At 40.4% G+C, this 27,374-nt stretch overlaps 1 protein-coding gene and 1 long non-coding RNA gene across 4 annotated transcripts; both read right to left on the bottom strand.

The window, feature by feature from the left end:
- Positions 1–4,706: 4,706 nt before the first annotated feature.
- TSLIG3A (tRNA splicing ligase complex subunit 3A) lies at positions 4,707–21,220 on the bottom strand. Of its 3 annotated transcripts, none has more exons than XM_031593442.2 (9): positions 21,057–21,220; positions 20,686–20,767; positions 18,302–18,450; positions 16,650–16,784; positions 13,755–13,939; positions 11,318–11,398; positions 9,909–10,025; positions 7,576–7,743; positions 4,707–6,608 (listed from the first exon to the last, which is right to left on the bottom strand). In XM_031593442.2, exons 2-9 carry the CDS (start codon positions 20,736–20,738, stop codon positions 5,829–5,831), a joined length of 1,668 nt encoding a protein of 555 aa, XP_031449302.1. In that variant the 5' UTR covers positions 20,739–20,767; positions 21,057–21,220; the 3' UTR covers positions 4,707–5,828. The 3 variants fall into 3 exon arrangements, with proteins under 3 accessions (XP_031449302.1, XP_089991391.1, XP_089991390.1); XM_090135265.1 differs by lacking the exon at positions 21,057–21,220 and adding an exon at positions 21,022–21,040; XM_090135264.1 differs by lacking the exon at positions 21,057–21,220 and adding an exon at positions 20,923–20,941.
- A 300-nt stretch (positions 21,221–21,520) lies between these two features.
- Positions 21,521–26,058, bottom strand: LOC149918932 (uncharacterized). The gene is made up of 4 exons (XR_016464144.1): positions 26,052–26,058; positions 24,802–24,876; positions 23,019–23,074; positions 21,521–21,937 (listed from the first exon to the last, which is right to left on the bottom strand). It is a non-coding gene; the product is annotated as an uncharacterized LOC149918932 (long non-coding RNA).
- Between the last annotated feature and the right edge of the window lie 1,316 nt (positions 26,059–27,374).

Genomic DNA, 27,374 nt, shown 5'->3' with positions numbered 1-27,374 from the left:
AGCATAAGTCAGAGAAAAGTTGAGAGGGGAAAAGGGACAATAACATGCATGCTAATCAATGCTAGTCCAAAGCACAAACTTGAAGACGTGGGGCTTTTTCCTTTTAATACAGAGGATAAAAATCTGAGCTGCAGAGTCAGTTCAGGAGTAACTGCTGCCTAAAATTTCACATTTCTGAAGTGGAGTGAGCTGTCACTCCCATGGCTCAGGAACTCCTCTGCACAAGCCAAAGTGAACACAGATCCTGGTGAAGCCACCAGTGCTTTCCCCACAGGGAATTGGCAGCCCTGCCTGGGCAGCCTGAGCAGCCAGATGGGGATCCTTCCCACTTGGGACACAAGCTCCAGATGTTTCAGGTGTCTCTTATGTGAAATATCTACATGTGAGGGAACTTGGACACAGGAAAAACAACACCACAGAGAACAAAGAACAGACAGATGGGGACTAAGTGTGGGAAGAAGAGTGCTAGGAGCGCTCTCCCTCTCTACGTGACACCAAGAATGGAAGGGGATTCCAATGGAGACCAAGTAGAAGGGGAAGGAAGGAAGGAAGGAAGGAGATCCAAATGCAGAATTTCAGGGAGACAAGAGGCAGGAGAAACTGGGGCTTGTTGTTCTGTGAATATCACAGAAAAATATATATATATCTACTCAAGGTTTGCTTCACTCAGCATCAGCCTAACTGATGGGCTTTGACACAGCGCAGAAAACAGCTCCAAGTACTTCTCAAGAGTCCCGATAGAGTTTGCCAACACAGGGACACCAGAGAAACAGATGTAATTTTGGAACGAATTTTTGAGTTATCAGCACCAACTGAAGTGGATTTTCAAAATAAACATTGCAGCCAACACGTCTCTCTCAGGCTAAACTCATTGGAAAATCTATGCTGAACTCCAAATTGCTATTTACAGCTGCTGACAGCCCAGTCTTAAGAGAAAGAAAAGCCATCAGCAAAAGGCTACTGCTGGGGCAATGTTCTATTTAGCCAAAGAGTCTGCTTTTTCCATGAGTTAAGCCAATGCCGGAAAGTTTAAAGAGTTCTTATCGCCTTCATCTCTGCTTCATGTGTGAAAACGAGTTATGACCTTCCACCTGCCCACAGTACAGGCAGACTCACTCTTTCTTTGGTTTTACAATAGTGTTTTCCTAGTTTCTGACTTGTTTTTCTCTCCTCTGTTGTGGGAAAAACCCACGTGGACGACAAGGGAAATTACTGGACAATAAAGGGGAAACAATGACACTGACAGCACTCCAAGCTGTAAAAAGCACAAAATAAACACAAAAGAAAAAATATTTTTTCCCTTCTAACCTTGTTTGTTTAGCCATTAGAGGTACTACTTTTTTCAGCCAAAGAGAGGAGAAGGCAATGTTTACAGCTGGCAATAGCACTTGCTTTTTCAGTTTACGTCCCTTTGAAAACGCGTTACCTGAAAAAAAAACAACACATCAATATTTTGAGAGCCTGCACAGAGGAAACAGTAGTTCACATTCACATCACGTACTGCTTGCTGGTCATAGCACTGACGTGATTCTAACATAAGGGTACATTAAGCGGCTGATAAATTAAGCTTGGAGTTGATTATAAGCCACCTTGTTTGAGATTGCTAAATCATGCTCAGCTTCTTCAAATACAGACATGTTTTTGTTGCATGCCTTTTGTCCAAAGGAATCAGAAGATGGGAGGCAGCAGGATCAAAAAGTGGCAAGCAGGATTAAAGGCCTGGCAGTCTTTAGCAGTAACAACATCGCAGTCTTAAATATGGCAGAACTAAGGCTAAGCCACATGAAATGAGCACAGTCAAGACTTAGTGCATGCTGGCCTCCATCGGCCTAACAGGGAACTGAGCTAACATCTGTGCTCCCAGAACCCACACAAGTCTCCTGGACACCTGACAGAGTCATCAGGCTCTAGTGAGAGCCATCTACTCCCTCTGCAACTCTCCTCAAATCAGCAGCGTTTAATTTTCATTTCCCAGGTGCACAACCCATCACAGGGAATTACATTCACAATACAGAACATTTCATGCTCCAGTATACTGGCACAAATCTTGCTTACCCCCTCCCACCTCTTCCCAGACCCATTTGAAGTACGTGGCTGATAAGACTGACTTCTTAGTAGGCACTAAAAAACATAGCCCAGCGTTTGGGGCACTTGCTGCATTAATTAATTCATGTGTGAACAGCATTTTCATGAAGACATACAGCCAAAGCCCCCATCATGTTAGAACAAATAACCCGTATGGTCTAGCTGAGAAATCCAACCCATAGCTATGGAGCCTCTCTGGGGCCACTGCTCGTAATGGCACACATCACCATGAAGCTGCACACCTCAGGGCTTTGTCTGGTCAGCCAACATGAATCCTAAACGATAAACCAGCTAGGAAACAGCTACAAAAGGCTCCCTAGGGCAGGTGAAAGCTCAGCTTGATGTTCTTCCCCTTGCTGCATTACAGGTTTGCACAGAATAAGGAATGAACTTTTATCAGTTTCTTAGAGCTGCAAGGAAAATCCGGCTGTGACCACAGTGCAGATAGAACATGTACCAATGTCCTAATGTGGGAAGCAAGAGTGTGTCCGGGACTACATCCTGCTCCCCATGGTCATTTCATTGCATTATGCATGTTGCATTTCATTGCAACACTTGAGAGAGGGTCATCCTAAGAGACTGTAGGAAAGCAACACAAGTGAAACATCGGGGAATAAAAGCTACTGGAGAAAAAGAAAGGCAAAGGGAAGAACAGAGCACAATGCCCAAAACTTTTGGAAGAAAAAGAGGAGTGTCAAACACGACCATCTTTAAAGGAAGAACACTTTGTTCCACTACATAACACTTGCTTACTTAGTTGCCTTCTTCATCTCCTGGAGTTCTGCTTTCGATCATTGCACAATGAAATGCAGCACACATATCCAAACCGCCCAATAACCTCCACGAGCCATCGTTGCTCTCCCAACTTCCAGTCATGAGACTCCTTCCAGCATAGCAGGAATTATGTTTGCAAAACATTATCAGGGCATCATACAGACAATAACAAAGCAGTGGCTGTTTGCTTTCATTAATAAAGGCTGCTCTCCCCACAAAGTTTGTTTTCTCCGGAGAACAAAGAAGTCACAGCACACTGGGAGGAAACAACAGAGTAAGGAAAACAACAACAGCTGGCAGAAGCAAAGCATTTTCTTTCCTGTTGGAAGACTAAAGCCTCCTGTTTTGCCTTTTTCACACTCCCACCTCCCCCCCAAAGATTGCTCCCCCCCCAAACAACATTAAAGCTGGGGTCAGCTCACCCTAGGACCTGGAAGAGGGAGGAGAAATTGTGTATTTTGAGAACAAGTTGGGTAAAACAAGAGGGAAGGGAATCTGTGTCCCCTCATCCCCAGCATTTCACCACACCATCTCAGCATGCAAAGCTGAGAACACCCAGAACAGCAAGTCATAGCCGTGCAGAGAAACTGGCAGCTCTGCCACAGGAAGATCTCTGAAGGTGCTGATGCAACTTAACCAGAGGCTCTCTAAAGAGCCTATTGGATTCCCTCTCCCTAAATACAGGTTTGCAGAGCTGGCAGAGAACGCTGGTCTCCTTACAGGAAAAGCTGTATGAGAAAAAGCAGAATCTGTCAACTTGGAGCCATTACATTCCCAGACAAAGGCTCTTTATCTCTGTCCATCTATCAGTCTAGGACTGTCCAGTTCAAGAATCCTATTTCTTAAAAATAAATAATTAAAACTGATTATTCTTACATGAGTGCAACTAGTCACCAGCTAATGTTCACAACAAGGTATTACTCTCTCAACAACAGAGATGCATTATCTGTAGCATGCTGCTGCAAGAAACCAACACCTTCGTGAAGAAACACTCATTTTAGATGAAGTTAATAATTGAACTGTAATTACACTGAGATCAATCTATTTCAGTGATCCCAATGATATGGATTCAGTATGGAAACTTTTCCCTTATTAGCATCATTAGATTTGTTTGAAGCATTAAAAAACCAACAATAGACGTCAACACAGATTCTCAAGTGCCTTGAGAGACCTTCACTTCCTGCTTGTGAACCACTAGCAGCACCTAGTGGTCAGAATAAATAGGGCCTTTTCAGATTGGTCAGGTAATGAAACATAGGGAGATCGATTCTAAACATTTTATCAGCTTATTTACAGGATCAGCTTGAATCTCAGTAAGGCCAGTGTTACACACTCCTCAAATGCTCATATTATTTCTGTAATCCAATGAACTTCCATCTGTATCCATATGAATCCAGACCTCTGGATACTTCAAGCAGCCCAGGGATTGCCATCAGGTCAGTCTCCACTACAGCTACCCAGACAATAACCTAACCTTCCCACAAGCCCAGACAGCATCAGTAGAGCTCCCAGAAGCATACCACATTCACATGGCTTGAAGGAGCCACAGCCTGATGATGGCAGAACTTAACTCACATGGAAACCTCCAGCAAGGGAGACTGAGCTGCTACACCAAATCAGAGAAGGAAGAGGACAAACCGAAAACAATGAAGGTCTATTCCTCCCATTCACTCCTGTCCTGACAGCTTTTAAGGAGGCAAAATGCACAGTACATCTGAGATGATTAGACCACCTAAGAGATTAAAACAAAAAAATTGATGAAGCAATCAGAAATAGAAAGAGTTCCCACCTACTGCAGAAACTGCTTTTTACTTATCACCAGAAGGAAAAGAAACCAAAGCAAAGAGGAACATACAGATACTTTTATTGCTCACCTTTTATACAATAGCAAACCTTCAGCCATTTTCTTTCACAGCTTGACAATGTTTATGTACACAAAAAACCCAGCAAGAAGCATTATGTGGCTTTCAGTAAAGGAAAAAAAAAAACACAAAAAAAACAACGCATAGAACATCAAACTCAGCCAGGCTTTGTTTTCTGCAGCAATAATAAAAGGGCTTCCTCCAGGCAGGAACTAAACTTCCCAGGCCGTAGTGCATTTCTTTAAAAAGAGAACCCCCAAAACAAATTGCCCTAGATCTGCTGAGCCAGTGGTATTAACTTGCAAATAAAATAATTTGTCTTTTTTTTCTTTTTTTCTAGCTGATTTCAAGTAAAAATTAAGTTTGAAGGAGGAGCAACTTGTTTTGGATGGATGCAGGTCAGTTTGAATTGCTACACCTAACTACAGGCCTATGTACACTACCAGTTCACAATTTAGCTTAGTTTTAAATAATCTTTGCAGATTTTGGCGGCGGTAAGTCTTCAGACTTGAGCAGGTGGGAAAAAATTTGTTTAATAGAAGATAAGGCTACCAAACGTGACATCGACAGCAGAGCTCATATAATAGATAATAAACCTGTTAGAGTGAAGTTGCTGTGTGGGCCTGCATGTGTATGTAACTTTGATTAAAACAACAGGACAGCAATCCAGAAGCAATATTTAGCATTGATTTTAGGTCATATAATTGAACAATGGCTAGGAGATGCAGAAATTCCATTGTATATTGCAACATATAATTTTGACTAGACTAGTCTTTATATTTCTCCAATCAAAGTGTCAAGCAAAACACAGCAGGTAGTTTTGGAATCAATGTGTTTTGAGCAGATGTCAGCCCAACATCAAAAAAGCATGACCATTAATTTATGATTAAGTGAAGTGCAGTGAGTAGTTATTTCGCATTCAATTCCGACAGACTGGGGGGAAAGGAAAGTACAGAAAGCTGTACTTAGTTCAGTACAAAACATCCCACCCCAAGGGATTCTGCCTCACACATACAAACCTGTACCAATTCAAAAGTGATTAAACCAAGACTCTGAAACCAGGTTTTTATTATTTGAGCTCTGCTGAAGCAAAGGTTTTTAGCAACCTCAGCTTGTGAAGTGTCTTCCTTGTCCAAAACCAGACTGATTATACTGATAGCCTCCGTGCTGGAAGTGTTGCTCAAATTGCCCACCTGGATTCAAAATCTGCCCACCTCTGCCTCCCCAGCCTCCTCCTTGACCTCCACGGCCACCACGACCACCGCGGCCACCCCTCCCTCCTCCACGCCCACTCCCTCGGTCACTGTGGGACCCACCATCTTGGTATCTGCTGTCTTGCTGGTAGCCACCACCCCCTTGGTAGCCACTTCCTGTGTACGAAGATGACTGGTAGCCACCATAGCCTCCTCCTTGGTAGCCGCCGCTGCCACCACCACCATGGTAGCCACCCGTTTGAAAACCTACATCTCTGTAGTTGCTATCCCTGTAGTTGGCATCCTGGTTGCCACCACCTCCACCATCTGTCCACCCTCCTTGGAGTTTGTTTCCTCTTCCGCCTCCTCTGCCACCGTGATCATAGCCACCACGTCCTCCTCGCCCTCCTCGATCATGGCCTCCGTGATCATGGCCTCCTCGATCATGGCCTCGTCCTCCATATGATGAATCATAGCCTCCTCTTCCTCCTCGGTCATGACCACCATGGCTATGACCCCCATGGTCATAACCTCCTCGCCCTCCATATGAGGATTCATAGCCACCTCTTCCTCCTCGGCCACCACTCTGTTGTGGACCAGACTCTGGTCTTTTCTGCCAGGGTGGCATCTCAGGAGGCGGCGGTTCAATTTCATTGGGCCTTCCTCCTCTGTCAGGCACTCTACCCATTAGCACCTGCAAAGGAAAAGGGACAACTGCCTTAGAAGCTGCAAGATCTCACAGAAGCAGGTTATTTTGTTAATTTTTGTAGCTGTCTTGAAAGACACCTAATATTGATAATGGAATTAAGTCAACAGAATACAAATCAGCAGCAGGGCAGTGCTGCATTCCTAGTAAAGTGTATATACATCTGATGATAGTCACATCTGTCTTCCCACTTACTTCCCTTACTTCCTTTTCAATTTCACACTCCAACTACACTAAAAAGATGCAAGAATTATTTGCAGTAGGAGGTCAAATTATGCCACTATTTGCATTCTAAATGAACTAGAACACTACCTGAACTACAAAAATGGAGAAAAGCATGTATGAATTCACAATTTTAAAAGTACACTTTGGTGCACAGCTCCTGATCTTCAAGATCTTCAAGTTCAGTAAATGTATTTTTGTGAGCCTGTAAAAACCTAGTTCTTGAAACATGGAAGCTGTTTAGTCCAAATCATATTTCTACTATACCATTACTAGAAGTACACACTTGACTAGAATCTCTCATTTGTGTACAGAGGAGAATGTGACCTCTGATATATTCAAAGATTTTAATAGATTCTATTTATATAGGACAGAAAGTTACTATGTAGGTGTTATTTCAGATATCATGACAGAATTAGGCAGCAGCAATGCAAAAACATTAGTAATGCTGATAAGACAGAGCAGGCAACTCCTGCTGAAAATAATCAAGTGTTTCAACTTTTTTTCTTCCAAAGCCTCTAAGGAGGGGCACTCTGATCCTTAACAAGTAAAGCTACAGTTCCTCGTAAAGCACTGATGTACAATTTAGAGTACATAGATGTCAGATTTCTTATCCCTTATTTCCAACTTCCATTTACAATCATAAAATGAAAGTAGGATTTATTACTGCATTCAAGTAACTTTAATATTCATGACAGAAAAAGTGATGTTAGCTACTTGTCACCAAGGGTACCTTATTAATGGCACACGCAGTCTTCTCTCGGATGGATCCGCTGCTTGTTCTCATAATTTTTGACAGATCTTGCCGAGCTGCCAAGAGATTTGCAACAGAAATAGTGCACTTAGTGGATAAGAGGGCACGTTTTGGCTGGTAGACTTTAGCCAGCTTTTCTGTCTGACTCTGTTGAAGAAAAGAAAAACAAAACTCAGTCAGCTAAAGACATAGGAAAGCAATCTCACCAGAAGAATCAACTGCAAAAGATGTCGCTGCAAATTGAAAAAAAAAAAGTGAATATAAAAGCATTAACAATCACTTTGTAGCCGAGAATCACCACAATAAAGCTAACATCTGTCATATTAACACTATTCTAAATGAACTGACAAGACACTGATTTTCTGACAATCTTAACAGCAACCAAGTACGTGCAGACTTAGCTTTCAGGCAAACACAGGATAGGAGGGTCATATGTATATAAATTATCACTAATGTGGTACCAGAAGTGGAACAAATTTGAAACTCATTTCAAGCCTTCCTCCTAAGCCTGCACAAATCTCTACCCCACATCCATTCCACCAAGTCCCCAGCCTGCATCACTAGAAAAAGGCTGCAATCACTCTTTTGGAGTCTTTCTTCCAATTAGCATCATCACAGAGTCAAGCCATCAAGAGGTACTGGCATAACTAAATCTCTCAACTACTCCTCTCAGTTCAGTTCTGTCTTGCATACTGTACAGCCCATGCTAGAAATTGGATCTTCAGACTCAACTTTGCTTTGTAATCAATCTCTCTTCCTCTACTGCATTATAGTATTCATATTTCAAATACTTAAGGCACGATAGCAGTTATCCAGTTGACAGAGGTAACAAATCTCTGTAAGTATGCTAGTTACGTCTCTGTGTGGTTAAAGCATAATGGAGGATGCAGTTAAAATAAAACAGATTGCAATCCAAACTCAGCCAAAATGGCTGCAGAGACAGCTGGACCTCTATTGTCAGCAGTAGGAACAGGCAAGGGAGGTTTTCCTACCATTTCTCAACAGGGCAAGAATTTAAGAACAAGTTTTAAAATAGTAAAATTCTATTTTTTATCTAAAAGTAGAAAACTGGAGCTGGTAAGAGGGGAGGTATGCATTTCCAAGTGACTCCAGGGTAAATTTTTAGAACCAAGAGCTTGTATTTTACATTAGAACTGAATCATTTATTCAAAATGAAGGAAAACATTATTACCTGACAGCTCACATTTTACAATTAAAATGCAATTACTTTTGTATAAATCACAGAATCACTAAGGTTGGAAAAGACCTATAAGATCATCCAGTCCAACCATCCACCTATCACCAATGGTTCTCGCTAAACCACATCCCTCAACACAACATCCAAACGTTCCTTGAACACCTCCAGGGAAGGGGACTCCACCACCTCCCTGGGCAGCCCATTCCAGTGCCTGACCACCCTTTCAGAGAAGTAGTATTTCCTAATATCCAGCCTGAATCTTCCCTGACGCAGCTTAAAATCATTGCCTCTATTCCTAAATCACATACCAAAGTAAAACATTTGACATTTCCAGGTCACAAATTACAACTAATAACAAACCTCAGTCTCAAAATTGCTAGCAGTGTGTTAGCAGATTTGGTTTAGCCCTAGGAAACAAAAGCTACATACCATTTTTAAGATCCTGACATACTTTATATATCTGTTTTTTTTTTTTAAACTATAAAACACAGAAAACGGGGAACGCACGTAATTACTTTTAAAAGCAGAACAATCGTATTACTTAGAACACAGCTCATATCACAGCCACTTGCACAGTTCAAAGATGAGGACAGCATATAAAATATTACCCTGACTGAGGTAAAAGTGCAAGTAGTGCCTTAGGAGTTTTTCACATGGGCATTTGTTGAGCTGTGCTTGCAGACACACTTAGAGGAAATCTGATCACTGTAAACAGCACAAAGCTAAAGGGTCATAAAGAGAAAGATGCTGTTAGACCATCGCACAGACACAGCACTTAAAGGTCCTCTCAATGCAAATGGTTGTATCCATAATCTTTTGTTACTATTTTTCTAGCAGCCAGTATGTACAGTAACTTTCTGTACTTTCTGGCTTTCTTGTATGTTATACATGGTCCATCTTCTCATCTCACATACTGCTTTTAAATCCAACATATCAGTTTTAAGTAAAATCTGGTGATCATCTTACACTGTCAGTAAATTCTTTATGAAACTTAAACCAAAACCAGATAACTCCTCTGGTTGTCTCTTGCTCAAAGGGTAAAATACTGAAGCGGTTTTCCAGGATTACTTAAAGAATCACCATAAACCAGGACTTCACAGCAAGTTATTTGTACCTTAGCTCTATCCGACCAGCCAAAGGACTGCACGGTAACATCCAAACGTTTGACTAACAGTTTTCTTCGGACTTCATATTCGTTGACTATGGCTTGATTAATTGCTTCAATTTTTTCCTGAAACAAAAATTTGCAAATATAACCTATAGATTAGAGATAAAACATTTCTACTTCAGACAATAAATTACATGGATAAAAGATAACCAGACACATGCAGGCATAAACCAGGGCTTAAGCCTGCAATCAACTATCTTGTCAAATGGGTCCACGTAAGCTATGTCTGCTGACACTGTTTTCCCACAGGCTTCATAGGCTGCTACCTCCATATTCAGTCTTGTACTATTTCTAACAGACACGGTTGTTTGTGGCTCATAAAGGACATAAAGCCGCACACTGTTGATGCATTTCTCAATACTCACAGGACAGAGAAACAGAGAGTGAGAAAAGACTAGATGTAACAAACTGAAGGAGATGCAAGGACAACCTAAATCCTAGGGACCAAAGTGCCCTTGCCTGCTTAAAAAGAAGTAAGCTTAAGGCCAAAGATAGAGCACTAAAAGTAAAGTACTGCAAGAGGACTTTGATTAAAACACAATATGCATACAGACATGACAACTAAGTGCCCTACAGGTAGCAGCCATCACTAGAAATACACATGGTAGCACACAATGCTCTAGTCAGAGCAAGAGTTGAAATATGTTCCAGTAAGGAGATGATTTGTGTACAGATTGAAGCCTGGTTGAAGGGTAGTGGTGGGCGCCCATTTTCAGTCCAGGCAATATAAGTATTTAGGAATATAGACTGTTGGAAATAGAAAGTCTTCAAGTCTTTGAAAAAGAGGCTCAAAAGAGACTGAGTCTTGTCATAGCTTTGTGCTGCTCAGCAGCAGCACCTCACCAAGGCAACATCCTTCTAGAGCAGCAGAACCCAAAACCAAGTCCTGATTGGAAATGATCATGGTTCTGCCACCTGGATGGACAGCCTTTCTCAGCTTCCCACCTGTGCTTCATGGGGAAGAGACTATGAAGGAAGAAGACTACTCCAGCAGCACAGAAAGAGAGGAAGAAATGATAGGAGGACCCATAGGTTAGCTAAAAAGAAGCTACAGAAAGGGGGGTTACAGTATTTCAAAGCTACCTCATCTAGCACTGGAAAGCAGCAGGAGAGGAAGGCACAAGCACACAGCTCAGCAGAGAACCCCACCATAAATAGTAGGTTTCTCCCTTATTTTGAAAAACATTTGTATGCATCTGTTCATATAGATTCACGAGCTCAAGAAAGATCTTTCAGCAGTTACTGAGGATTTACTGTATCAGCATACATTTTAAAATACTGCAAAAAAAAAATTGTCTTTTCATCTTTATATAAGTGAACAAGGGAAACAGGCTCTAACACCTGCAACTGCTTACCCAGTGAGCTGGTCCCAGCTGCTTCTTCAAGAGAGGTTTTCCAACATGATTAGGTGGAACCTTTGCTAGGGTTTCTTTCAGCTGTTAGAAGACATACAAAAATGTAAGCATTGCCTAAAAAACAGCTTTTCAAGATCCAGCTTACAGAAGACTATTAAATGGCCGTAGACAAAACAAAGCAGCTTCCAATATCAAGTTGTTTTCTTTGACACAAAGTATACCTATCTTGTAAAGCAATGTTATTTTAGTATCTCTGGTAGTCCTAGCTACAATTATCTAAAAATTAAGAGAGAGAATTACAGAAATACACACTTCAAATAATAAGTTTCCATGAGCTACAGCTCCCCTTGAATACAGATACTCTATACGTCATCCTCTTAATTTAAGAAAAAACAGAAAAGCTTGTATCCAAAAGGTTTGGAGGACAGGAAACAGAAGTGACCTCTCTTTTCAATCAAAAGTATTCAATATGATTCAATATTTCATTTGGATTTTAAAAATTTGGGTAATATTGTTAGAAGTTTTGAGAGAGGTAACTAAGGACTTTATGGGGAAGAAATGGAGCAGCAAGGATAAAGACTTTGATCAAAGTTTGTTGGAATTATGAAGCTTCCCTTTTCCACTACTCCAAACCACATTTTTCAACCTTTCCAGCTGTTCATTCTAGCAGTTAATTTAACATGTATGGTGACCCTGTCTTCCAACAGGTGTTGAGTCCCATTTGTTAAACAAAGATTTTAAACAGAACAGCTGAGCTGTGGGTGGATCATTAACAACAAGGCAATTACACAAAAATGGTATCCCAAACCAAACACAAATTAAAACATAGCTTGATTTTCATACTCCAGTACAAAGCATTGTCATTGCAACGCTCCCTTTTTAAAAACAAGTAAACTTGAGGGTGATTTCTTGCTGTAGCTATCTTCTTAAAGTGAAAGTTTTACTTGACTAAGTTTTCACATTCTTCTCAACTTCTCAACGTATTTTCATTAGAAAATGAAAATTAGAAATGAAAATAGAAAATGATGCTTTTCATTAATTAGATAGCTTTACTTTGTCCCCAAACGCTACAAACATCTGACACATTTGGGCTGTAAGCTGTACAGTATTTCTAAAACATCACAGAATCACAGAATCTTTTGAGTTGGAAGGGATCCTTAAAGGTCACCTAACCCAACTCTCCTGCAATGAACAGGGTTAGATCAGGTTGCTCAGAGCCTGATCTGCAGATTAAATTTTTTACTTCATTGAATTGTAAAGACTGTTCATTTTGAATAAAAGAATCTATGGATACAAATCATAAAGATAACATTAATGTAGCCTTAATGATTTTGCAAGGTATATGCAAGTTTGGCTTTAAAGCAAGACAATGTACAAGGAAATTCAGTGACAGAATAAAACAAAGCATTAGATTTAAAAGATTCCGATTGTATAATTTGTATTTTTACAGCCTCTCTCACCAAAGCTTGCTAGTGCTGTACATTTTTATGAGTATTTTTTTTTACCTTTCATTGAAAATGGAAGCAAAGATTTCTTAGATATCTAACTGACAAATGCCCATGACAACACCAAAACCAGAAACAAAAACAAACTGCTTCCACTCCACATCTTGGACTGATGGAAAAATCACTATTTCCTTCTTTAACAAGTCAAACCAAAGATGATTTTTTTTTCTTGAGGAGGGTGGGGGCAAGAAATGGGGCACTGGTTCCAGCTGCTTAAATTTGGTTAAGTATAATGCAACTAAAGAGTTAACTTCTCAGAGAGGATTCTGTGGAGCTACATAAACACATCTGTTCTTTAAAGTTCACGAAGTTTCTTTGCTGCTGTTCTGTTTTTCCCTGCAGAAGAAAAGCTATGTGTGTGCACACTGGATAGTCTATTCCACTTCATTTTTCAGCTTTATAAGAATTGCTTGAACAAAAGGAAAAAATTAAGAAAACAAAGAGCATCCTGGAGAACGCATGTAAAGAAACAAAAATGGAACCACAAGAACTGATAAAGCCTCAGGGAAAAGGAGTAAACTTGACTTTAGTTACAACACCACCTTTTAATCTAAACATTTTTAACAGGACATTCCTGTAGAAGTTTGTTCTTATGTCTGTATCTTGTAATAGATTTCTCCTTAATATTCTTCCCAAGGCCTAAGCTCAGCATTTTCTATGTCTCCTGCAACAGGTCATGACATTAAAACCTGGAGCAGAGTAAGAAACACCTCACCCTTTAAGGCAACGATAGTGGTAGTCTGTGACCCCGTGCCTTGGCATGGAAACCTTTAAACTCATTTTCCAAATTCTGACTCTTGGCATACCCAGTAAACCACCACAATTCAAACCCTGGAATTTCAAGAGAGACAAATCTCTTCTTGGTAGCAGAACTATTTTCCATTGAAACAGCAACACAGTAAGCACTCTAGTTTTGTTCCTTCGGTCCTTACTTTTTTTTCAATTCCACTGAAGAACTGGAACATCGTTATGTTGGCTGGAGGCTTGGACATGCCTAAAGCAATACATATGCCTTTTAGCTCCTGAAAGACTTCACTGCCACCTCCTTCCTGTGCTTTTTTAGGAGGGGCGTTCACACACAGCATTCTGGCAGCTTCCAGTTCTGAGATGAGGTATGCTGGGGCAAGAAAAATTAGATTTCAGCATCACATATAGCCGAGGAAAATATTTTAGAACCACCGATAACTCAAGTGCTCACAATCAACTAACGTGCAAATGGCATGGCTTAGTTAAAGCTATGATTCAGGTATCTACACAATGCTCATGCTTCTAACAGCCACTAAGCCCAACGCTAGACACACACAAACAGCGCAAAAGTTCAGTGCAAGCAATTAAAGCCTGGAAAAAAAAACAGATTTCAGTGCACAACTCTTTTCCTTCAGGCTTTGCCCAGCAAGGACAGGAGACTAAGAACAAGAAAATAAGCAGGATGAGAGACTCGGACATGCATTTTAAGCTAAACATGCAAACACTGCTTGAGGTTCTGGGAAATGATACAAGGACGTGAGTAAATAAAAGTGAAATGTTGGATGAAACCCTTCTGCTTTTCCCAGGAAAGATGCAGAGTGGAGAAACAACCTCACTTTTTAAAGTACTGTTGAGAACTCAGGTTTACCATTCCAGAAAAGAAAACAGCAACTGATAAAGTTGAAGCTAGAATGCATGCATGGCTCCCCAACATTAGAACTGTGAGAGTCTATCATCACATCTGAACTCCTTTGTCAAAAAAAAAAAAGAAAAAAAAAGAAAAATGAAAATAGTGACAGGATGAGATGAAATAGTTTTAAACTGGAAGAGGGTAGATTTAGACTAAACGCTAGGAAGAAATTCTTTACTGTGAGAGTGGTGAAACACTGGAACAGGTTGCCCAGAGATGTTCTCAAGGCCAGGCTGGATGGGGCTGTGAGCAGCCTGGTCTAGAGGTAGGTGTCCCCGCCTGTAGTAGGGGGTTGGAACTACATGATCTTATAGGTCCCTTCCAACCTAAACCATTCCATGAAAAATCACAGAATTTCTGAACATAGTCTGCATCTGTAATTGCAGCACTGTGATGTAGGTTACAGTAATAAAAAGCTAGACTATAGCCTTTAGCTGCAGTTTCCACAGTTTTAGGGTTTGAATTAAAAAAACCAAACACATTGAACAATACTTTTGTCTTGAATCACACTGGGTGTCTTTAACATCAATTTAAATAATTAGTTCTTAAAATAAGGATTGAAAGATTAGACGCTACAGTGATAAAAAAAACAACTTGTGGATATATAAAACTTTTTAAAAAAACAGCTTTTTAAAGGTTTTTTAACTACCTCCAAAACTGGAATTTCTTTTTGCATATGCCAGTACTGCACTGAATTCCAGCAATGCTGCTCATCAAGGCAGTCCTGCTTATGTTTAGCGGGTGCTTTTGTTAAGAATACTGTTCTGCCTTTCAACTGACATAAGCTATGCTGTGTTTTTGTTTGTTTGGGTTTTTTTAGTATAAAATACCCTGACACTCACACACAGAACATAAATCTTTTTCTGAAAAAAGAAAAGAAAATGAGTTTATGGCTCACATAAAACAGGACACCTAGTAAGTTAGTTTGATGCAGGTAATGAAAGCTGTGCAGAAGTTTTAGGTACTAGGATTACGTTATACACAGAAAGATTGTGGCATCAATTTCAAGTCCACATTTAACAGTAAACAAAGTATTCCTGCCAGATGGAACACTAGAGTGCAACTTCTGAACTTAACTTTCTACTACCAACATGTACATCACTGAAGACCTCTGGGATAAGCCCAGTCACACGTAAGCCAAATTTACTGAAGGCTTAGCTCACAGAGAACAAGCCAAAGGGCAGACACATTTGAACTACAAAGTATTTTAAATGCTATGATTACCTCATTTCACCTGATATTTTTGAACACATTATCAAATCAAGTTCAGATTTAAGCCTTACTATCAATTCTTCTCCCGCTGCTGCAATACAGGAATCTACACTGTAATTCATTTCCCACATCTCAGCTGGAATTAGAGTGATATTCCTGCTTTGAATAGTTAAAGAATCAGCAGCAAGTGAAGAAACAAAACAAATGCTCAATTTAAGACCAGATTAAAATTAATACTAAAATTCTTAACTCTGACACTTGCGATTTTTTTTTTTTTTAATGTGCATCAACATCACACACTTTTTCCAAATTTCAGTGCTATTTCTTTCACACTGAACAGGAATAAAAGCAAGTTAGATTTTCAGATGCACAGGATGGAAAACTGACAGGAGGACATCACTCTTGATACCATTCATTTCTTTTGGAGCATCAGAAAATAACATTGAGAGTGTTTATTAAGGGAGATAATCAAAAGAACTTGAGCTGGGATATTTTCCACAGCAGTTTGAATTACTGTTGGAGTGTAGGAAAATGCAAGTCCTACTGCACCTTGCAAGTCATCCTGACGGGGGCACTAAAACGATGATGCATCTGATATTAGTGGATGTTTTTATGTCCTTCCTGAACAAAGCTCAGTAACTAAATCCTAGCAGAAGTCTCACACGATTCCTACTTCAGAGCACTTTTTGAGAAGCAAGAGAAGCTTTTCACTAGTGAATGCGAGAAGAGTTAACACTCAAAATATCATCATGCACTGGCTACAGAGTGATTGGTAAATTTACAAGACCCTGAAGTGTAATATTCTGACACCAGATGTCACAGGGAAAAAATAATTATTAATTCTAGGTAGCTGCTTTTATACACTATGGGAAACAAAGCACCTTGTCACAGCATTTCACCAAGTGTAAGAATATGAGTCTTTGCACAGAAACCAAATTTACTTGCAATTTCAACTTACTAAGCAGCAAGAGACAGTTCTTTTGGTTAAGAAGGCGTTTTGTCACATCTCCTGTTGTTAACGATGTGTATGGACAGTTCATTTCAGCCAGCAACCCACTCACTTCGAGTTGAAATTCTTCAGCTTCATTTGGACCTTAGAAGAAAAATAAGCATTTGTTTACAGCTATGATTAAAGCGAGTTAACTCTTAAAAATAATAATGCTTTGCTTCAGTTGCTTTCTAACATGAAAATCCTATTTGCAATGGAAGCCAATGCATTCTCAGGGTTTTTTAAAGACAGAGCAAAACCTCTTTGGAGGCTTGATGTCCCTCATTGTTGTAAAATTATCTTTCACTGAAAACTTAACCCAGCTACAACAGACAGCTGCTGGCAAATTCTACAGTGAAAAGGAACACTAAAAACAACATAAATTTGACACGGTATTTTAGGTAGACTAATAGCTCCCACTACAAACATGTTAAATAAGCCTCATATGGTCATGAAAAATACGGTTTATGAGTGCTCATGTTTGCATTTCCTAAGTCAGCTAACATTTGTCAACTGATCTTATTTTGTACTAACATCCTTTAAAATAATTAAGCCAAAGTTTTGTTTCTGATACATGTATCAACCTAAGTGCTACTAGTGAAACAAGTCTGAATTTATTACGCCAAAGTATGGGAAAAAAATAAAAGGGATAAAGTAACAGTCTTCTTTTGAAGAGAGACCATGCAGATTACAGACTGTCTTGGGCTAAACTTGAGTCACACAAAATGAAGGAAGGACTTGATTATATATGACAAATATAATGTTGACAATTTGAAGTAGGTGTTTAGGACACTGCCAAACTGTATTTTTACACATGATGTACAGGAAGAAACTTACACCACTACAGGTGGAGAAAAGCGATGCTATTAGTGATAGGGAGTCAATTACACTCACAGAAAAAAGGATGCAAATATCAAGAACAATAAGGAAAACAGCACATGAAGGTAAAAGAACAGCTATCTTTGGGAACCAAGTAGATTGAAAGTCAAATTTCCATTTGGGGTTGATATGCTACATAATCAGAAGTATATGTTGTCACAACAATTTAACAATTTGATCCACAGAATATCACAACTAGTTGACTGAAAATAATGTTTCTGGAAAATGGGAGTTTGTTTCCTCCACCAAAATAAGAAACATTTGCAAACTCTTTTCTGCAGAGTATTTCATAAGGGGGAAAAAAAAAAATGCATGGCATGGACAGAGTTATGGTAACCAATAATAACACGAAAATACAGCTGCTGTAGTCATGAGAATGTTTCCTTGAACAGTAAATATTTCTTACATCCAAATTACAAACAGAAGGCTTGAAATAAGCCTTCCCATGATCTAATAAAAAGCAACTCATTTTTCCTTAAATCCATCCCCATAATTTAAGAAATATCTACATTTGTACCATTAAACAAATCTATTACCAGAATACTGTTTGATCCCTGCTATTACTTCAGCCTCTACAGGCCGCTCATTAGGCAAGTCTGAAATCCGAGGTGGAAAACAACCAAAAATCTGACAGCATACAGACAGTACTCACTGCTACATCAGATTTAGCAGTTATCAACCCAAATACAACAGGCAAGAACACATATGAAGTGCACATTTGTGCTAGAGTTACAGCTACTTACTGTTAGTTGCTTGCACATTTTCCTCTAGTTTACAGAACAGCCGTAACTCAGATACCAACCAAGCACAGAGTTTGGTGAACTCAGGGGAACTGGCTCCACGAGAGACTGCCTGAGCCAGTGCTCCGTCATCTAACAATGGACCTTTGTAGCTGACAAGCAAAACAAAAGCACAGTTCATTAAAGTTGACAATGACCAATGTCCTGTTGCACATTTATTTTATGCTCTATATGTATTGAGAGCTACACCCTCATCAGATATGAAATGCTGAACATCTAAAACTGTAAGATAAATTCCTGTGCTGAGCTGTAAATGTCTGAGTAAGCCCAATCTGTCCATGCACATTAGATTAATGGCACTGAGATCACGTCACAAGACATTACAATCGAGTGCTTCATCCTGGAGAAGGCTACCATATAGAGCTGCAATTTCTTTCTCTCCAGCTCTTGGAGACATTATACTTACCTTTAGCAACTGCAAAATACCGTTTCTAAATGCTGCTTTATAGTATGTTGAACAATTACTACTAGATTGGTGCATCTTTTCTGCACCAATCACTTCCTATCAAGAGTTAAAGTAAGTTAGACTTTGATACAAATCTTACCAAAGCGATTCTGAATATCCTATTTGGGAGTGTTACATTCTTAAAAGGGTACAAGAAAAACACACAGGAGACCATAGTTCTCTGCATAACAAAATAAAGCAGAATCAAGCTTAAGTGTAAAATAGCACAATTCTAGAAAATCAGTTTCAGAAGATGTAGATTTGAGGTCACCTGTGTAGTGACATCCTATTGGAGGATAGAGAAAAGTAGGGAGAAGACAGCCCTATGAATCAAGCAGAAGCACAAAGCCAGAGCTTACCAGAGCATGTTGAAAATGTATAGGATTTTTCTATATGCCATACCCAAAACAGAAACTGCCAAGAGCAAGAATAATCAACCAAAATCATTCTGTCACCCAGAACATCACAGCAACCTAGCGAGTTCCATCAACTCCTGGCAAATCTCAGTGGAAAAACATCTCGCAAAGTGCAAATTTAAGTGTTACTTTCACTCCTCGTTGTTATGCTTAATGTCACACATAAAGGGTTTGGCTTCATCACATCAGTTTGTTTGCATCCAAACAAAATGAAGGAGTTACACTCAGAAATAACTTTCCCTCACAAAGCATTTTAACAAGTGACAGAGAGTTAAACTACTAGCAGCTGATGGGAAGTTGTAGCAGGGATATAATGCATCAGATTACCTCACCACAGCAGGGCAGACAATTCTAACACACTAACCAAAGCAAGTTTAAGTCCTGTCCCACACATACATGGGAAGGTGCATGACTCAGTGGAAACATCAAGTTACAGATTTAAGTAGAAATGAAGAGATGACAAGCCTTTTTCTTTGGCAGGATCTGCATATAAAACGTCTCTCAGGTTAAAGGTCCTTTTTCCTAGTATTTTCTGTTGATAGATACATCTTAACTGTAATATCAACACTAACTATAATTTCAGGTACACAGCTCTTTGGCTAGCAGTCCAATTTGCAGACCTGTACTGTGAGCAGCCTCTTACTTCTGTTCATGCTCCCACAGCTGCCTGCCTATGCTCCACAGCCACATTCTCTTAGTAGCACTACGTTGCCAGGTCTGCTTGCTCCTTGAAGCCAGGAATACCCTTTCAAACATATGGCAAAAAAGGAAGCTGACCATGTCATGCGCATCACGGCAGGGACCTTTTCACATTTCAGTCACTGCAATACCTGCCAAAACAGAAGCCTATTTGTCAAGCTGGGGAGCTATCATCACCAACTTAGCCTGGAAATATAATCTTTGTGGCTCAGGTAACACTCCAACAAAGTGATTTATGGGAACACGGCCAACGTGAATAAATACAGCTGTTTGCACAGAACCAGCAGCAAAGTCACGACTGCCGCTGCCCTGAGCTCCCAGCAGTGCAAGCTTATGGCAGGACATGCTCTACTCACCCTTCTTCGTAATTATATAACCTTTACTGACCCTGCTAGGATAAAAGGTTTAAACTAGAGAAGCTTCCTGAGCTACGTTAATTAAAAAAAGCAGCAAAGAAAAAGCGCTAAGTCACGAGCGGTTTTTCGGTTGTCATTATTTCTCCAAAAGACAAAAAAAATGAGGAGTTTTCCTGCCCCCCGACGTCCCCTCTCCTCTCCTCCGGCCTCAGTCACACCGAGGTTTCTGGGCCGACGGCACCGCCACAACTCAACGCGCGGGAAGGGCGCCAGAACGCCCGCGCAGCCCGCACAGCTGCAGCCCCGCCGCCGGGCGCCGCGCCTCTCCGCTCGGCCTGCCGGCGAGGCCGGCAGCTCGGCCGAAGCCCCGACGTGCCGCCGGTACCCCCGCCTCCGGGACCCCGCACCTACCCCAGGTCCTCCAGCGACTCCAGCACGTCGCTCTCCAGCAGCTCGAACTCCATCCTGCGGCGGGGAGCGGATGGGGGGAAACCTGCGAGACAGCGGCACGACGGCTGGACTCAGCTCCCCGTTAGCCGCGGCAGACCCGTTAGCCGCCCGGCCCCGTCCCCTGTCCCTCTGAGGAACAAACGGCCGCGCCCCGCAGCGAGGTGAGCAACCCCCGGCACGCGCCACCGCCCCACGTACGCCGCTCCCACGCCGCTACGCCGCTGACTGCCGGGTTGGCATGTCAGGGTGGGGGGGGAGCGGTGGAAAGCCTCCGGGCTGCCCCTAAATGTGCCTGACCGGCGCGACCTCCTTCCGCGGCGTTCTCCACGCACCCGCAGCATCAGACCGCACTGCGCGAAGGAGACGAGGGTGTGAGAGGAAGCGCCTGGCTGCTTTTGTGGGGCGGAAGCGCGAGAGGAGGCGAGGAGGCCATGATTCTATTCAGGCTCCGACGTGGGCAGCCCCAACTGAAGGACCCCTCCTCCCGCCTCGGAACCCACGCTGGAATGCGTTGGGGCGAGCGGCGCCGGGCGGAGAGACGGGGCGGCACGAGGGACAAAACGCCTCAGCGAGAGTGCGCTTCCTCATAGCCGAGGGCACCGCGGGGACCACAACTCCCAGCATCCTCCTCTAGGCCGCCTCCTGAGCTGAAGTGCCTCAAGGGGCCGGAAAGAATTCTTCGCTAACACATCAATCGCTGCTTCTGCTATTAAAGGCAGGTCAATCTGCTGACTGAGGGGAGAAATACCTTCTGAGGACCAACAGCTTAACGAGAAAGGCACAGTGAGGGCGTTTATTTGCTTCTAGTTAGATAACAGTTGATAAAGATTAGCCACAACTTCAAACAGAACTGGCTCACACAGCTGAGGCTCCCAGCCCCAAGGGACTTGGGGAGCTGTTTCTTTCCTCCCAAGTTCAACGTTGCAGCTGAAGACTTGTGACACTTCTCTGACGCAAGGGTTGTGTGCAGGGGCCAGACCCTGGAGAAACTGAGCATCTCAAGGCCAAAGCCTGTTAGCGGGGGGGGTGGTAGATATGTCTCAATTTTCCACTAAGGACCTTCATCTCTGTTTGCCAGAGATAGGAAGAGGGTGGGATTGGTGATGTTTCCATTTGCAGAAGTGCTGTTTTCTGGCCATCTGTATACTGTCAGCAAAAACATAAACTCATTTTCTAGAGTAGCTGGATCTCTTCTGCTCTCCTGCTTTGGTAACTAAAGGAAGGGATAAAAGTACTTGCAATCTCTTCTAGACAGGGCATTTGAATCTACCCTCACCTTACTCCTCTACTACAGGATATCAGTACTATGAAAATTAGTTTACAAAACAGCCTCTGCAGCAGCAAATTAATGCAACAGCAAGCAGAGACTAGACCATTCAATACTTCGTATTATACAGATGGGCAAGTCTTAGTAACTGCTGCTAGGAATCATGTTAGTGTGACATGGAGCTTGTGTATGGAATACAACTATTTCTGAAGTGCTGTCTTTCTCTAAACAACAGCAGCAAATTAGTTTATGTTTTCTCATCAGAGTGATAAAATAGAATGAGTGTATCTGTGCATGGTAAAGAAATTAACCACATATTTTTTTGTAGGATAATCAACAACTATGATAAACTTGCAAAAAATCAGGCTGTCTGTTGTGTTTATTCTTTTACATACTTGATAGCTCCTGCTAGGACATTTTTGTTGGTGAAGCACAGCAGTATCTCTCTCAGATAGAGTAACTGTGGAAAGGGTTAACAAGACTTCTGTGAACATATGAGGAAAAATGTTTGCATGAGCAATTCAACATGGTTGCTGAGTTGCAAAAATAACATTAAGATTCCAGATTAAGTATTGAGGTAATTTTAAAAAGCCTTTTTTCCTCCTTTGAGCAGCTGTTCCAAGAGATACTATAGAGCCAGAAAGGCCTAGTGAATCAAGAAACTTCAGAAACAAGCTCCTTCTCTTGCAACTATTAAATCCTGAAGTAGCCTGCACATTGTTCATTCTCTTCAGAGAAAAGTTTTTAAACAAAAAGCACTCAAGGTCCACTGTTATTTCATAAATGTTTAATGTTTGTTTTTAAAATAGTACTGTTTAAACAAGAGAAAAAAAAACTATCTACACGTACACGGTCTCCTTGGACACTGGCAAAAGAACTTACATTACAGACAGACCCATGAACACCATGTTCAACATTTAGGAATACAGAAAATCCTAACGTTGATTAACCATTTTAATAATGAAAAGAATATGCTCTCATACCAAAGCAAAGAGATACTATTCCAGGCATGCAAATGTGTACCCACCTTCTCAGAAGAGGATTCCAAAAGCCCAGAAGCTCCAGATAACATTTTCATCGCTCCTGTGGAAATTAACCAAAAGCCAAAAAAGGGAATAATGTGCTTGTTAAAACAAATTCAGTGTTCATACTAAAATCCCTCTTTCTGACCATCTGGTGAGTTCGGCTGTTATATTCCCAAGTCTGAGTCCTTTCTGATTCTTTTCCCAACTGTACTGAAATTTTTCAAACCCCAAAGAATTTAAAATAATCTGGAAGAAGCTTAAAACAGAATGAAAACAGCTATGGTTGAGCATACAGTGAATGCAGGTACCACACCAGGCTTTTTAAGGACTAGGATACCAGAACTTATGCATTTGATGCTTTGGTCTTGCATGCTAACCTTTTAAGTACAGTGTTTAACCTTATCTTACATCTTTGAGCTCTGAAACACAAATTTAACCCTCAGAGGAATAAAACAGGTATATTAGTATCTTTGATGATCTCTCTTCTATAGACACTGCAGCCAGTCTCAAGTAGGCTGTCCATGTCTTCTACCAAGTGCCAAACACATCAAATGTGCATTATATAAAATACTGTAGCAAATGTAGATATGGAATTTCTCCCCAGCAGCCAAATGGAATCCATTGCATTAATTTATTGCACTGAATGCATGAAATACAAGGATGAATTATTTTTGTAATCTTATCTTGGATGTTTTGGCTAGAGGTACAATCAAGATATACTGGTTTTAAACCTCTCTTATATACTTGGTGAAGTAATATTATCTTTGAAACTAACTGCCAGAGGACATGAACTGTAAAAAGTCCTTGGAAAACACCATAGTAAATGGGTATAATTGCATTAAGCCTTCAGTTCTCATAAGAAAAAGCAGTCACCAACAATCCTTTGCTAATGGACTTTGTTGTCCTGTTCTTCAGCAAACCAGGTATTTCTAGATACCTACCTTTCAAGTACACAGAAATTGAGTCCTCTCATCTGATCATCTGGTATTTTTCTTTTATTTCTGCTTTTCATATCTGACAGGAAATGAATAGCGTAATGTGTTTCCTGATGTGAGGATCATGCCTACTGTTTCTTTATTGACTAGCTGCTACCAGGCTTTTCCATTTTTTTACTAGTCTTCACAGCTACTGCTACTACTGACGTGTTATTTTGCTTCAACATGGTTTTACATTCACCAATCAAACTACACAGGGTTGTATTTCAACTATTTCACTGCTGCTTAGAAGCCAGCTAAAGCTCCCTCACAAAGAAGTTTCTCAAAGTATTTTATTACGAATTAAAAACAATACCTTATATATGTGCTTTGCTCTCTCTAAACTGAATATTCTACAGTCAGCCTATCGGTAAAAGAAATGAAGTAGCTCTGATACAGCTTTTATTTGCTGTAGCTACTCAACCATCCTCCAACATCTACTCTAATAATTTTGATGGCTCAGCTCTCTGCATCCCCAGTTGTTAAAGGAACATTCTGGGAATGGTTACAGCAACTTAACTAGAATTGCTAACTTAAAAGTATTCAGCTTCTCACTCCAAGAAGAGCCTAATAAGAGGTGGTGGTAGGATCAAAAACCAAAACCCAAGAATTAACACTACATACAGAGCCTTCATTTTCTACTCTAAGACAAAGTAACAGCCTGCAGCTGCTTTATTTTGCTCAGGTTGGTTACAGCCAAGAATACATCTATACTGGTTAACAGAAAAGGTGGCCTAGCAACTATAAACTTGCATCTCTCTTCAGGTTGTTCTGTATTCCCAGCATGGTCACACATCCTCTTTGTACTTACTCTGTGTAGGGGGCATAAGAGGAATGAATTCTTTCCCAGATAATGATTTTGCTCTCTTTGCCTTTCTGTAACATTCTGAAAGAGTAATAAAGCAACACAATACTACATTAAGTGCCCTGGAAAAACCTATCTCAAGTGGTATCTCCTGCATTTTTTCAGGGAAAAATGTCTGTGTTCTGCAACATGCTATGCAAACATTCTTGATCATGTAATTCTAGTCTCAGAAGAAATAAGTTTTCAACTCTAAACCTTTCACTACACTAAAGAAGTATAATTTTAGCATGCCTTGGGATTTACTGGCTTGGTGGAAAGTTGTCTCTTTAAAGAAATAAACCAGCCTACTTCTGTCATCATTACTTTCCCTTGATATTTTGGAAAAACAAAAAAACAAAAAAACAAAAAAAAAAAAACACTAAGAAAGTAGGCAAGTACAAATTATCTGTGTTAATGGGGAAAAATTAAGATCTTGGTGCAGCTTCCCTTAGATACGAATTTATTTCTGCTCCTACCAAGAATTAAGAAGTGGCAGTGACCCTATATCTCAATCTGCTACTTGTAATTTTTACCAGTAAGACAGACATGTATTTGAAAAAACTAGTAACAGAACACTGGTTGATACATTACTTCCCCACTAACATGGCCATTTAAAATAAACACATAACCCTCCCAAAAGCCCATACACTGCTTAGTAAAATCTCAAAGAAATGATTCCTGGAAACAAGATTTACCTGCTCAAGGGACTACCACAATAATAATAATAACATACAGTATTTTGTCTTAAATACTTAAATATAAATAAATAAAACTTAAATATTTGAAGGCCGTTTCTACTTTCCAAATAGAGCCAGATGTCAAAAGAAACCTGCAAAAATAACTTACATTACAAAGAATGCCAGCAGCTTTTCCATGGCTCTTCTACTGGCTCTTAATAAAAAACTGTTCTGCCACAGACTTCACCCAAGAGAATATTCTTTCTGCCAACCTTCAACATGGCAAAGTAAAAGTTGCAGCATAAAATAAATGCCTGGAGTTAATTCATCACCCTTGTAATTTACTAGGTATTTGTGCTGGCTTCGAAGGCATAAAAACTAAGTCTACTTGAATTTTTCATTTCCTATCAGCAGCTTCCTAAAAATCAACAGAAAGGCACTTCTCCCTTATGCAGCTTGTAAAGAACTAGGCCAGGAAGGAGAGATCATGTTATATTGCACTATTCAAACACACAAGTAAATTCCCCTCCATTAACTCACCCCTCCTCCTGAGGATCTGGAGTCAAGCATCCAAAGCCAGCCTAGAACTTAAGGCTTCCCAGTCAGTGCACTATGCTACAGCTCTGCCAGCACAGGGGATCAGTACGGTAGATAATCATTTACTGCATGCCTCTGAAAACCACAGCAAAAATAAATAAATAAATAAATAGACACATAAACAATATATATATATATATACACATGCAATTTCACAAAACTTTAAAACAACAAATGCCTCTACCAATATGCCTACATGTCAGTCTGCCACCATTCATTTTGTTCCTACACATTCCAGCAGTTCTAGGAGTATCTTTTTACTCCTACCTTTAAAAAAACAAAACAAGAAAAAAAAACACAAATAAACCTTATTTTCAATGTGGAATACTGTCAGTCCACTCAGGTACAGAACAACTATTTGACCGAAGGGCATGAAAAAGAAGTATTATTTAACTTGTATCAAATGAACACTTAGCTTCTGGAAAGCTGAAGGCAAATATAAGCTAACAACTCTTCCTCTCTCATTTGCAAAGTTCTTGCTTTCCCTTTGGTGCTCGGTGCTCTTCGTTCCTGGCCAGCAGGGCTGTGTGCTGACCACCAGTGCTAGTTGCAGAAGCAACTGATAAAAAAGATACTGGATTTATGTTGATGTCCTTTCCACCTAAATAAAGTTAATCAAGCGCACTTCCCACACAGGTAAGACAGTACTGAATGAGGATGTCTGAAGTAGATTGTCCAAATGAGTTTTTCCACCACTGCATATACTGAGACCTTCATGAAAATAGATCTGAGAAATGAAACTAGCCAGGTGGAAACTAAACATCATCATTTAAATGCACATCTGTGGGAAAAGAAAACAACAAAAAAAAAAACAACCAGCCTTCCCTTCCTATCTCTTCTTCCTGCACTGACATCCTTCAATACAAGGTAGGCAAGCTTAGATCCCCCCTCTGCCACGTTAGATTTACAAGGAACCAGGCACTTCACTGAAGAAACTGATAAGAACACAGAAGTAGAATATTCAGCTGTCAACTGTGAACAAACTAGCTCAGATATATAATCAGACATTTGCAGAAAACCAAGAACTACAAAGAACTTTAAAAAAGAATAAAAATAGAGTTTTAACAATCTCTACCCATTACTGAACTTCCAATTATCAAAAGCAGATCAAACCTTGTTTTCTTTGTTTTTGACAGCAAATGGTTATTTGAAGAAAGTAGGGCAATGATACTAACAAATTCTTCTTATATTCAATGCAGGAACTGCTTAAAATTGTGAAAAGCAGTTAAAAAGGCTCTCAAAACCTTCCCCCCTTTTAAACTACAT

Source organism: Phasianus colchicus, chromosome 2 (assembly GCF_987193195.1).
Source record: "Phasianus colchicus chromosome 2, bPhaCol1.hap1.1, whole genome shotgun sequence".
Lineage (NCBI taxonomy): Eukaryota > Metazoa > Chordata > Aves > Galliformes > Phasianidae > Phasianus > Phasianus colchicus.
This window is presented reverse-complemented; position numbering and strand designations above follow the sequence as displayed.

Bases quoted from the DNA above. Each gene is read 5' to 3' on its own strand.
- TSLIG3A (XM_031593442.2), bottom strand. From the start codon at position 20,738: ATGGAGTTCGAGCTGCTGGAGAGCGACGTGCTGGAGTCGCTGGAGGAC. The intron at 13,940-16,649 runs GTAAGTTGAAAT...TTCTTGCCCCAG, and splicing joins GAACTGTCTCTTGCTGCTTA to CATACCTCATCTCAGAACTG. The intron at 7,744-9,908 runs GTACAAATAACT...TTTCTTCAACAG, and splicing joins GCTGGTCGGATAGAGCTAAG to AGTCAGACAGAAAAGCTGGC.